At 39.9% G+C, this 13400-nt stretch overlaps 1 protein-coding gene across 1 annotated transcript in view; it reads right to left on the bottom strand.

Moving 5' to 3' along the window:
* Positions 1-12280, bottom strand: part of SPATA7 (spermatogenesis associated 7) — a gene marked incomplete at both ends in the record, with an annotated part of 42849 nt that extends 30569 nt beyond the window's left edge. Inside the window, 2 exons of the mRNA XM_080345237.1 lie at positions 620-700; positions 12241-12280. Coding sequence (XP_080201363.1) covers positions 620-700; positions 12241-12280 — 121 coding nt within the window. The remainder of the gene's footprint in view (positions 1-619; positions 701-12240) is intronic.
* Positions 12281-13400: the final 1120 nt, after the last annotated feature.

Genomic DNA, 13400 nt, shown 5'->3' on the forward strand with positions numbered 1-13400 from the left:
CAGGAATACTAACATTTTTAACAGTTATTAGCTGCAATTCAAAGCCACAAACTAAATTACTGTGTGCTTAACTTCTTTGCCCAATGGCAGTCATTTTTCTTTAGCCGCTACTATCCCACGAAATCATCTTGTCTCCTTTATTTTTTCCCCACTGAGCCATCAATTCAATCAATAGCTGCAGAAATGGCTGAAGTTGGCCTATGAAAATGCCACCATGGAAACCTCCAGTTTCTCCATTCCGTGCTCTTTTGAAAAAAGTGTCTGAGGTGGCAGTACAGCACAGAAACATATGAGCCCATGTAAACTACTGACTGTAAAGGAATACACTAAACCTCAAGGGTTCTTTAAAGCAGTAACCACACCTATATTCCAGCTAATAAAGAGGTGGCATCTATACATATCTGGATATCTTCCTGTTTCTAGCTAGTAGTACAGTCAATGCAAAACTCACTCCTCAAAAGTATTTTCAGTAACACAGATTAAATGTAAGTACTATTAAAGTTCACCAATTGAGCTCAATGCAAAGATTTTAATTATAAAAACATCTTTATCATAAAAATCAATGAATTAATGTAAAAGGAACCATGTCTGCCTGCTGATAAAAGCACGTGTTACTTACCATTACTCTTAGTACTCAAGTGTCCTTTAAATGGACTTGCTGGACCACATCTGGGAATACCAACAGCTGGGTATTCACTCACTGTAACAAAGTGTCAAAACAAAACATTAGAAAAAAAAAATATATATTTTGGCAAACAAGATAAAGCAGAGAATCTTTCATGAAAGAACTCATGAATTACTGCAGCGGAGCTTTTTCACAGAGGAAAAAAATTGTATTTAAACATTATACTATTACTGAAGTACAACACTGTAGTTAAGTAACTCAATCTAAACATCAAGATATGATGGCAGTGGTTCACAGAGTTAAAAACCAGAAGAGATCACTAGATTACCTCAGTCTGAACTTCACATTGCTCATTAAACTACACAGAAATATGGCCACAGTTTTGTACCTATGCTAAGCTATGTTTTAAAGTTTTATTGATTGAATTCCATCATTACATCAAATGACTAATGTTAAAAATATTCTGTACATAGGCAGTGATTGTGGTCACTATTACACTAAAATGCAAGCTTAATAGATTGAAGGAATAATGTTTGTGTGAAAATCATTGTATCAATGAGGACACACTATTTAAAAAATCTGTTGTTAATCCAAGAGGAATTTGGTTTGGAATTCAGTCTTCTGGCAGTTCAATAGACTGGGAGCAGATGCTGACAAAACTTAAATAAAACATGAAAGAATGGGAATTAAAGGCTCCTCCTTGAAAATAAATGTTGTACTGTCAGGCTCACAACCACTGTCTGTTACACAACCTACGATTTAAAAATCTGCATCTGAATTAATTAAGAATCTGCACCATTTTTAGTGTAAATTTTAACAGGAGATATCCTACTGCTACAAATACTAGTGTAGATAAAGCATTCCTCTAAGGTTTCCAAAACACTGCTTAAAACGTAAACCAAAACAAACAGGATTTCTTTAATGGAGTAAACATACCACGCTTACTTAACATCAATTATAAAACCATGCAGCCAATTTCTGCAAATTTATTCTTTTTATTAAGGTCCATATGGTCTTCCCATTCCCATCCCACTTCTCACCTGTCAGTTCAAAAGTCTGCAATTGCCATGTAAGCATCTCCTTGCAACTGAAGGCACCACAGCTCTGGGGCAGTAACTCCTCTGCCCTACACTCACTGGCCCCCTCCAGCTTCCCACCCTACATCAGGTGGAAAATCAAGCTGGGCCTGCCCAAGATGACAGGGAATCTCTTCTCCGTGTCCTTCAGCTGGGTCGACAAAGGCTGGCATAATTACAGACTGACTGGGGGGGTGGGGCAAGAAGCTACACTACACATGTTAAAAGCCACTTAATTCTACCCCTCATGGCTTCTTACGTCCTGCATGCCCCGCACCCGGCTTTCCAGGTTTTCCTATTTCTCACTGCTGTGTGATGACTGTTGCAGTATTACTTCAATTGCGTATGTAACTACTACATTCTGTAGCTCTATTTCAAGTGCAACAGCGTGTTGCACAAGATGGTTAACATAGCGTCTGACTATTAATTCATAGAGATTGCAGCAAAACAAATAGTTTCTTTAATAATGTTTTAACATCATTCCACCAAAGGTCTTACAAAAAGACCTTATAAATTTCAAGTGACTAGGATCCATTTGGGAAGCAACAAAACGTGTCTTTAGAAAATAAATAAAATAAAAATCATGAGTATATGTGGAAATTCTTTGAGTACTTTCTTGGGACTCTGTTGTGAAATTACACTAAATCTGGATCAATAAACCCAGTGCCCCAACAATATCCAGGCAATTTTGAATTAGTGTGAGGATTTCACACTTAGAAAAGCCAGCCTTTATATAGCACAGGCTTCTGCAGCTTTACAGTATTAGAGGCAATGTCTGCAATAATAGTGCTCTCACTATTCTTTGCTGTGAAGTTGCCACATCAGCAGTAGGAACGCAACAAGGGAAAAATGAAAAAAAAAAAAAGAGAACACTACTGCAGATTTTTTCAACCCTGTCCTGCAGTTGTTTTTTCTTTATGCTTTTCTCTTTAAAGCTGAAGGTTCCTGCTTATCTGTATCAATCTCAAGTGGCTCATTTTAAATTTTCCTTGGGGTACAATTCTTCCTAACCTTGATTTGTGACTTATACATACATATGAGCAAACAACGCTAAATTATTTTTAAAATATTAAAATTCCAAACATACAATAGGAATTTATTAGATATAGAATGACTGTCTCCATAAAGACTGTAAACCTGTGTGAATAGTAGCTTTCTTTCTTGTTTAAGTATTACATTCTTCCACTGTACACTATTAGATACGAGTGGCATTCTCTGTCTAGCTGGACACCCACCCTGAAACCCATGACTTCCTGAAGTACAATGTTCACAGGGTTAGAGAATGCAAGTCTTTGGGAGGACTTGCACGTTAGATTGTAGTATTTCAGTAGATGAAAGTTTGTCCTAGTGATTGAAAAAAAAACCCACATACATGTCAGGAATCTAGATTATTGCAGACACCTGAACATCAGAAAGTTTTCATTCACAGTTTCTCAAAATAACCTAAATATACCAGTATTTTTGTATTTCAGAGCTAGGCTCTAATTCCAGAAGGACACACATGAGATACTGTTACACTAACACAACACAACATTTAACCCATTTTTATGTGGCAGAATCACAAAAAAATAAGTCTGGGCATTGTAAAAAAGCAGAGACACTGTTACTACTGCGGTTGATTCTTCTCAGGTAAACTAAATTACTTTGCTCTGAGTTAAGGATGATCAGAGATGCTCAGAAACCTGTTGCTTTTATTGTCTTCAGCTGGAGATGCGTCTGTTGAGTACTACGGGAAAACCAGACAATTTTGAGATGTTCACTTGCTTTGCATCACCAGCAGATGGCACACGGATAAACGCCATGGGAAAAACGACTGTCGACTGGTTTTGTCCTTTACAATTCATCCCTACCGGGCTTGGGGGACGGTGGGGTGGAAATAAAAATAAAGTCAGCTTTCTTCCCCATCCATCCAGCATCATGATTTCATAGTCCAGAAAAACTGTCAGAAATGGTCAGAAGGGAGAAATTAAAATATTTCTGCCTCCTCTATTTTGATTATGGTCACATGGACAGCACAGAAATCATTCCCAATCCATGCAGAAATCCCCAGTTAGCACAAGTCACAAAGGCACTGGAAACGCAGCACCATTTGCCTTTGTGCAGGTGTTTATGTCCCCAGTGCTATGTCCCCAAACCTCTGCTCCTCCTACATGCTGGAACTTCTGTGCCACCGAGGAAGTTTCCAGTCTCCCATCCATTTGCAGCCCAACTCCTACTAATTGCAGGTTAACACCTCCCTGCTCTGCTGCCACAGGTATCTCTGAACTCCTTTAGGAAATTCCTAGGCTGTTACAATGTTGACCCGTTTTCCAGGAAGTGTAGGACCTTGAATAAAAGCGTTCCTGACTGCTCAGATTTTAGGATGCCCTTGAAATGCCAGGGTTGCAGCACCCTTAGTACCTGGACCTGTTGAAAACTTTCATACCTTTAACAAATGACATTTTCTTGCTGTTTAGAATATTTCCTTGTCAGGCAAAATTTTATGCTGAACAGCTTAATTTCTTTTTAATATCTAGTTGGATTCTTGGGGCTCTGTCCTGGTGAACTGTACATTTTTCTTATGGCTTCAACTAAAGAATGTAAGAGTCTTCAATTTAAAAATATTTCCATTAAGGGCAGAACTTGTGCTGAAGGCTTCCTATGGTTGTCCCATGGTGTCCCACAGTTCTTGCTCCTACACTCTGTGACTCTCATTCCAAAGGGGCTGAGACATTTTTGTACCCTGTTTGAGCTCTCTCTCTGCAAACTGCCTTTTTCACAAAACATGTTGAAAATTTATCACAGAAAAATGGTCAAAGACATATTTTTGGCAGAAATAATGCTTAGCACTATTGAAAATAGAAGAGGCAAAGAATATTAAGGAAACCTTTATTTTCTTAGGATCCCAGGCTGTTTCACATGGACATTCCATCAAATGTATAATTTCTACACTAAATTCAACTTATAATACCCTCCCTATATATTCAGTCTGAAACTCAAACCTGCTTTTTATAGTGTCAAATATTTACAATTAAGACGTACGTTTGCTAATGTCAGAGGAGAAACTGGAGGATTTGCTGTGTGGAGGATATCTGGTACATTTTAGTATTTCTACAAAACAACTGAAAGCGTTAACGTTCAAAGGTTTCACAAGTGTAATTTAAGGTTGTCTCTGACTCAAACAGGTATTTGGTTAGATTCATTCTGTTTTCAAAGTTATTTGCACAATAGCAGAAACTAAACTTAAATTGAAGGCGTAGATATGTGAAGGGAATTTCAAAGAAGGCGAGATTTCCATCAAATTACATAGTAACCAAATATAAACCTCACAAAAAGACGATAACTACAAAGCACAGTAATTAGAGCACCTGGATAGCTACAGGAGTGGTGGAAGCTTTATTCGTAGAATCACAGAATAGTTTGGGTTGGAAGGGACCTTCAAAGGTCGTCTAGTCCAACTCCCCTGCAATGAGCAGGTACATCTTCAACTAGATCAGGTTGCTCAGAGCCCCGTCCAGCCTGGATTTGAATGTCTCCAGGGATGGGGCATCTACCACCTCTCTGGGCAACCTGGGACGGTATTGGTGTAGGACTGGGAGCAGCATGAAAGTAGTACACATTTTGCCTACTTTGTCTATTTTCTCAAAACCATGCATGAGAGCAAGAATTTTTTCAGAGAAAATATTTCTACTTATTTTGATGGTTCTTAAATAATTATTTGCAAATAGGGGTACTTGTCTGAATCAAACTTAGCAAAACTGATCCCAGTACCTGCAGTACGATAGCAGTTCTAGCAATTAGGTTTCCTGACTAAAATGAACACTTTCCACTACTTATAATAAAATCTTTCAGCCACAATTTAAAGGTCTACGTAAATATATTTCCAGAACTGAACTGCAAACTTTTCAAGATAATTTCATTTAAGAAATTATTTCCTGAGATTTAAAACTTGGAAACTGAGACATATAATGGACTCCTATCTTTCATATACTATACATGTACCTATGTGATCTAAACATACGTTTCCTCATAGATGTAAGTGGACTATACATACTGAATATAAAATCAGGATTCTCATGCTGTGTGTTGTCCTAAAGAACAGAGAGCAAATAAATTAAATATTTCTAAAAATCAATTAGATCTTTTGGTTCCTTATTACTGCTTCTATTTGCTTGTTGTAAGCTTCCCTGTGTATGACACTACACAATAAATAAGAAAAAAAAATTAAAACCCCTTTCTCTGGAATTCTTCCCAGCTGGTATATAGGGTAAGCAATAATTACATTATTCCAAATATATTTTTAAGTTTTTTTTTTAAATTATCTTTTCATTTAAAACTTATCCTATCTTTATTTCTAATTTTACAATCTTAAAAATGATGGAAATTGGTGGTTTCAATTTGTTACTTTGTTTCCCAGTTGTTAACGGATACGCAGAATTTATGGAAATTATTTTTCTACAAAGCCATTCAGATTTGGAATGTGAATAAATACTGGAAATAAGCCCGGTCTTTCATTACACCATTCTCATAAGAAGGATTTTAAACACAAATATTAGACTTACTATATTTATAACAAAACTGTAGTTCAGGCATAGCAAATAAAAAATACTGAAAAAATCCAATCAGGCTACCCTTACCCACCAAGACCTGTTACTTAAAGGATAATCCACAAAAAAATACAGAGACCTTAGGTGGGATATTGGATACAGGCATCTAAATCCAGCACTAGAAGCCACAAAACCTCCACTTAACTGTGTGGAGATATACAAACACCGTGTTTTCCAATGAGCAGCTCATAGACTTTACCTTGGGTTCAAAGAGCCCCCAGCCCCAGGTGGATTTAGACCTCTGGTCTCCCCATCTGTCCCTGAGGAATATGCTCATCACCCCTCCAAGGCCCCGACCCTTTTGTGCACTGATTTTTGGTGGCTCCAGGACTCTTGCATTCCTGGCTGCACAGTGGCCTCTTCACAGCAGGAAATGTAGGAAACACCTGTGTCTCTAATGGACTAGAACTGCAGCATTTGCGTGAGATTTGGCAATTTGGTCTCCCTGAGGCTGATAAGGTCACTCAACCCAAGCTGACAAATGCTTTGCCACTTCAGCCACTACTCTGATTTATAAAGTCTTGGTGTCGTTCCTTCTTCCACTTCCCACTGCCACCTCCTTTTTTTCTTGTCTTCTGCAATACCTCAATGCTCTAAACCAAAAATAGTGAGATACCTTTGTCCAAGTGGATAATTCTAGCAACTACATGTGGAAGGAAGTTTGTGCTGTGACTTTAATGTAAGTCACGGATGCTCTACCACTATCACCCTTATTCTACCAACTAGTTAAGTGATCTTTTCAGTGAGCTTCCTGTTACGAAGTCACTCTTCCAACTCTGCACACACTAACAGTACACTACAGCACTAATGCTGTACACATCCTGAGGAACAGAAGTAGTTTAAATTACCCCTGTGAAATTCTAAATGACTTAGGAGTGGTGACAGAAAATCCTTCAAGCATCTAATCTAACACATCTGAAAGGGTCATATTTAAAGGAATGAAATTAGGACCTGAAATGTAGGTTTCTCTGGTTTTGGTACTATGAGAATTTTTAAATCGAAGCATCCATTAACTCTTTATGCTACGGAAATTGTTGTGCATATGAATACAACATAGAAGTGTACAGAGCAAACACCGCTATCTCAAAGTACATTAAGAGATTAACCTGGTTATGAAAATCCACACTGGATTTAAACTTTACTTCAATTAGAAACTATTTTTTATATTTTTAACTATTTTTCTTTTATATTAGCACGATTATATACTTAAAAAAAAAAAAAAAGAAGAATAGGATGCTCTATTAGTAGTACTGCTAATGAGGTCTCCTTTCCTACTAATGCAGCTTACATCTTCCTACCATACCCCCTGAACTTCTTTCACTTTCCCCAATTTGTTGCCTTTTCCATGGTCATTCTTTCCCTCACTCTGACCTCCCTTGCTTGCTCAGCTGTGGCTGCTGAGGTGGTATAGGTGTTATAATCGGTTGTCTAGTTTAAGCTTCTCTGATTGCTTGCTCTTGGCTGACTATTTCTTATCCTCTACATGAGTATCTGAAAATGCACACAGACCAGAATGACCTTCACTTAAAAAATGTATGTTAATTGGCTGGATTTTCTCCTGCCCAGCCACTGACCTTTGTACCACTAAGACTCCTACTTCTTACTCACAGCTGGGTGAAATCAACTAAAAGATGCAGAACTGGAAAGAGGAAAAAGCTGGCAGAGAACAGTGACCCACCCACAGACTCCTCCTTTAGCAGACCAAGTTAAAATGTGGCAAGTCTCCGCTGCTTTTCTGAAGCACCTGTGCAATCACAAGAGACCTTCAGTAATGACTTTAGATTTAGCTGGTTGCTGAATGCACCGTGTTCCATTTTATTTGGAAGTTACAGTGGGGCAAAATTGAGCACTTCATAGTCACAGCTGTATTTTTTCCAGTTCAGGCAAGCAAAACAGAAGTGTCTTGGACCCATTTCTGGTTTCAATAGGAACAAAGCTCACATCAATTCTGAGAGTACATAGTCTTAGATGTGAAACTGGCTTTAACAGAATCACATTTAAAGTTTATTAAGAAGTGGCAGAATCCACCAGAGGAAAAAATATAGTTGTTATTTTATAAATTCTGTGACGTGAAACTTGATGAATAAAGTCCCAGGAAGCTAGAAAACCCCAATTTTGAAATAAAGTCACAAACATTCCATCTGTATTTTGCACGGGATTATTTGTGTCAGAAGAAAAACATGATGAACGTGATACAATGTATCACTCCCTGACATATGCACCATACATAATCTTCTAAGCCACTAATTAGATGGGCGCTATTTATACCCTTACTACACTGGATTACACAAAAGCTCTCCTTTCCACCTACTCCCAGTGCCTAAAAGCTAGGTCTCTCAGTCCTTTACAACTAATAATCTAACAGTATTCTGCATAAATTAAAACCATTTAACCAAAATTATGCTTCAGAGTCCAACCTGCTTCTGATAAATTTAAGAAATCTAATAAAATAGTAGCATACAGTAGCCTTAAAATATGCTAATTGAGTTATATTTGACAAAATAATTCTTGACAAATGTTTGTTACAACTGTCCTAGCTACAAACTTCGCATGAACAATAAGGGAAGATTTAGATGCAGGTTATTGCTCTATTCATACCCCAAAAGCAGAAACAAATGCCTGTGTCTGTCAGCAGCACCTTTTGTGACACAAATAGCAGGCAGAAGCAAATGAATCTAAGTTAGTCCCATTGCCATTTGCTTGGGCAGCACCTCTAGAGTTAACAGTGGTACCAGCAGTTGCTGATTTTGCAGGGATAAGGGTTTGTGTTCCAGAAGTGACCATACTACTGGTAAGTGGTACACATATAACTATCAATACTCATATCACAGTTCAGAGATTGTTATTAGAATTTGTGCCTACAAGGAAGTCCCTCCCCATTCAAGTTGGGACTTCCACCCTCTCATATTTCTAACTGAAAAATACATTAGCAAGACTCTAATGCACAACCAATCTCACCCAGAATGGAGAGAAGCGCAACCTTGAACCTCTGTGCTCCAGAGATGTTGTCGGATATAATCTAGAGCAAAACAGCTAGTAGGGTTAATGATGTGAATGCTGTTTACTTTAGCACATATTTCACTTGAAGCATGCAAGAACTCTTCGATGACATGGGACCAACCAGATACTGAAGTTCTATTACAAATTTAAATTATTTGCTGAATGGAGATGGGATTAGTCACATAGGGTGACTAAAACTCACTTAACAGACTCTTTGATTAATGGTCAAATCAAGGATAGGTTTAAGTGATTTGCTGAGCCAAGGTTTTAATTTAGTAAAAAGTTAAGGACGGAGATTAATATTTCGCAATTGCAGTTAAAATGTACTATTTTGTTTCAAATATAACTTCTAAACGCTCTTCCTTCTTTGAAGATACAAATACGTTCTTTTCCAGCTTCCCTCCCTTCTGAAAATACAAATTAGTTTTACCAAACTAATGCTTGAGTTTCAAAAAACTATTTGTGCAAGTGGCAAATGAAGGAATACAAAGAAAAAAAAGCAGCTTGGAAGTAATTGCTGTGTGTTAACACCCTTCTAGCTCCTGTCAGATCAGTGCAAGGATTTCCTGCAATGCAAGGAAAATCTAAATAAGATGGTGTTGCCTGTAATGATGCGAAATATTTAATTTTGGTTTAGAATCTTTGAAGTCTGTGTAAACTGCCTAAACTTAAGAGCAGCCTCCATACAGCAATGATGATGACTTCCTCATCATTGTAACAGAAAAGTGACACAAATGCATGTCATTGATTAACAATAAGCATATGATTTCATTGCTGTTCAGTTATGTGCCAATCACTGGCTGTGGGAATTAAACAGCCCAATGCAGAAGACTGGATTTAAACAACAAAGCTGGTTTAGAGTTACAGTATTCAGATTATTTGAGGTCATACTATAAATCTGAGACTATATTAACTGACTCCTAAAATTACTACAGTAAATAACTTGAAGGTTTATACCTGGAATTAGGAAAAAACACAAAGGATTAATTCTTCAATATTTTTATCAGGCAAAAATCTCAGCCTTATTTGAACTTTGAAAAGTCCTAAATGCAAATCCTATATAGTCCAACATTTTAAAAAAATATATATAATAAAATATTTCTGCTCAGTATTCTCACTAGAAAAAAACAGAAACTCTGATAGAAAATAAGTATAAAATTTTGGTGCATTCTTTAAAATGACAAGGCCAGGTCTGAACAAGAAACTTTACACAGAGTACACTACGACATGAAATAGGATGTCCCACTTCTGTATTAATGTTCTGGATAGACAATTTTCTACCAAAACCACAAACATGATGAGTTCTGCCTCTGTCATAAACTGTCTGCAAGCTGTTCTGCCAAGTTTGCTCAGGCACACGTTCCTAGGTTAGCTCACCTTAAGGAATTAGTATCCCTATCTGTGCTAATCCCTGTTGTCTGTATGGATTCTTCCTGTGTGTCCATGAAACTAGACATGGGGGTGTTTATTCACACACTGCTGACTCTGTGATAACATCCTATGCAGACAACCAATTGCTTCCCATGTAAAGAGACATAACCCTCATTCTTTCCTACTTTTAAATTCTTTAAAAACAGGACTCATTCACATAAAGCTTGCTGCAACCTGAATGCAATTCAGACCTTACATCCTATTTATTCAAATTTTGCGGTCAACAATCAAGCATATTTTCTGATTGACCATAAAAATATTTTGACAATCAAAAATATGAGTAGCCAGAAAAAGGATAAATTTATCATTAAATGGCCTTGACACTATATAAGAAAGAATAAAAAATTAGACTCATGAGATACTAGCTTTTATTCTGAATTTCATATTCCCATGCAGTATTAGAATTCATGTTAAAACTCTACTTTGATATCAGACATCTTCCAGAGTGACATCTGTCACCATCTCCAAAGACTGGAACTGACACTGAGATGTAACATGAAAGCACAACGTTACCTCACAGGATCTGACCTTACGCAGCGATGTGTGATTTGACATTATAGCGCAGCACTGAATAATTCCTACCATTGTTTTATGTTATGCATGTCATCCAGTTCACATCTAAAAATATTTTAGGTATTTTCCAAGAGCCAGAGTTAGCTTGTGCAAACATTTTTACATGTTTATGCCTATTTTTATCACGAATGACAAATGCTCTTGAGATTATCCATACGAATAGAGCCCAAGAACAGCCCACGGCTGGGGAAGGCATCACTTTATAAGAGCTTCAAAGCTTTCAAGTCTTTTAGTTTTTCAACTAAACTTGCATTAAAATCACACCAAACCAAAAAACCTGGATCTACATCCAAATGCCATGTAAGTGATGTTCTACACACAGGGTAAAATCCACTATAATCCATGGATACCAGTTGTGGAGATGAAGAAAGTTGACTCCAAATGGCACAGAAATTTAGGCCTCAAAAACCAAGTGGCTGATACTGAAAGCCTGAAACACTCACCACGGCAGCACCCGTTAAAACACACACACGTTTGCGATGATGGCTGTAAGCTGGACAATGTAAGGCCACATTTCTAGGGGTATAATCCTTCCAGGGTTTTTACGTGTAACGCTCCACGGCCCCAGCAGCCAAGCCCCGTTCGCTGAGCCTGCACCTGGTTGTTTTCACGGCCGCACGGGTGCCCCATAGCACGGGCCCGGCTCCCCACGCGTGACAGACAGGGCGGCACAGCGAAGGGCAGCCGGCTGTGGAAAGAGCCAGTCCCGAACCCCCAGCGCCGCCCGCATGGCCCGGGCAGCCTCCGCCGCGGCGGCGAGGAAGGGGGGCACACCGCCCGCCCCCAGCCCCAGGCGGAACAGGGAGAGGGGCCGCGCTCGGCACCCCACGGCCGGCACGGCCGGGAGAGGCCGGACGCCAGCGCAACCCGCCCAAGCAGCTCCCGCGCCGCCGCCTCCCGCTCCCTTCCACCCCGCTCAGCAGCGGAGCCGCCACCGAGCCCCCCGCACCTCGGCTCCGCCTGCCGCCGCTCTCCATCCTCAGCCCCATGCTCCCGGCCGGGCCCGCAGGGGCGGCGCGAACCGGCGCTGCGCTCCGCGGCGGCTGCTCGTCCCCCGCGGCGGGCGGGGCGGGGCGCTGGGCCTGGGCCGCCGCGGCCTCTCGGCCGCCCCACGCGTTGCCATGGCCACGGGAACGCGGCGCCGGGCGGGCAGGCCGCAGCCGCGTTCTCCGGGCCTCGCCCTGTGGGGGGGGCGCTCCCCCAGCCCCAGCCCCGGGCTGGCGTGCGGAGGCGGCGCCGGGCGCTGCGGGGGCTCTCTCGCCCCTCGGGCTCGGCCCCCAGGTGTCTCTTCAAGCGGTGCATTACAGCCCAGCGACACTTTCGCCCCGATAGTGAAAGGTGTCCTAAATATTTAAGCTTTTTTTCCTGTAACTTGACAGGAAGTCGAAGAATAATGGATGCCAGGGAGTGACTTAAGGCGGGTTGCTCATATTTCAAAGAAGCAAATGACAAATCGAGAGCCTAGAGCATTCCCAGTGTGTTATGCTGAGGAAATCCATTCTCGGTATCTTTCAAAATAAAGAGCAGCTTAGAAATGAAACACAAAAGTAAACTTTTGAAAAGCAGTATTTGATCCCATCACTGATAAATGCATTCATGCTGATGTGCTGGATTTTAACTTTTTTGAGGAAGACGTAGGCTTGTATTTTTTGTCAGGCAGGTTGCTGTTTTCCTTATAGTGAAATCTCAGAGGATTTTTGAAGGAAAACCTTTTTGTGTGAAGCTTTTTCTCACTGATCAGCCAGGGTACTGCAGTCACCTCCATAGCCAGACACCTCAAACAACGCTGTGTTGCGACATTCCCCTTCACCATCTAGAAATGATTGTTAATTATAGGCTAAATACAGTTTCTTAAGCGATTTGCTACCCTTCTTTACATGCCAAGAAAAATAATTTGCGTGTAGTTCAACATCACAGCAAAATCAAGGGGATGGTGTTTTAGAACAATTTTTCTTTCCTATTTCTGCCTCATTCAAAGCTCACAGTAAGTCACACAAACATTTCATGCTGCATGAAACCTGTAGTTTATCTATCCCAATACTTTGTGTAGGTCTAACAAGTGCTTCCCAAAACTTTCAGTAGTCAACTATTGCACATTAGCTGAAATGT

The sequence above is a fragment of the Nesoenas mayeri genome, assembly GCF_963082525.1.
Source record: "Nesoenas mayeri genome assembly, chromosome: 5".
Taxonomy (NCBI): Eukaryota; Metazoa; Chordata; class Aves; order Columbiformes; family Columbidae; genus Nesoenas; species Nesoenas mayeri.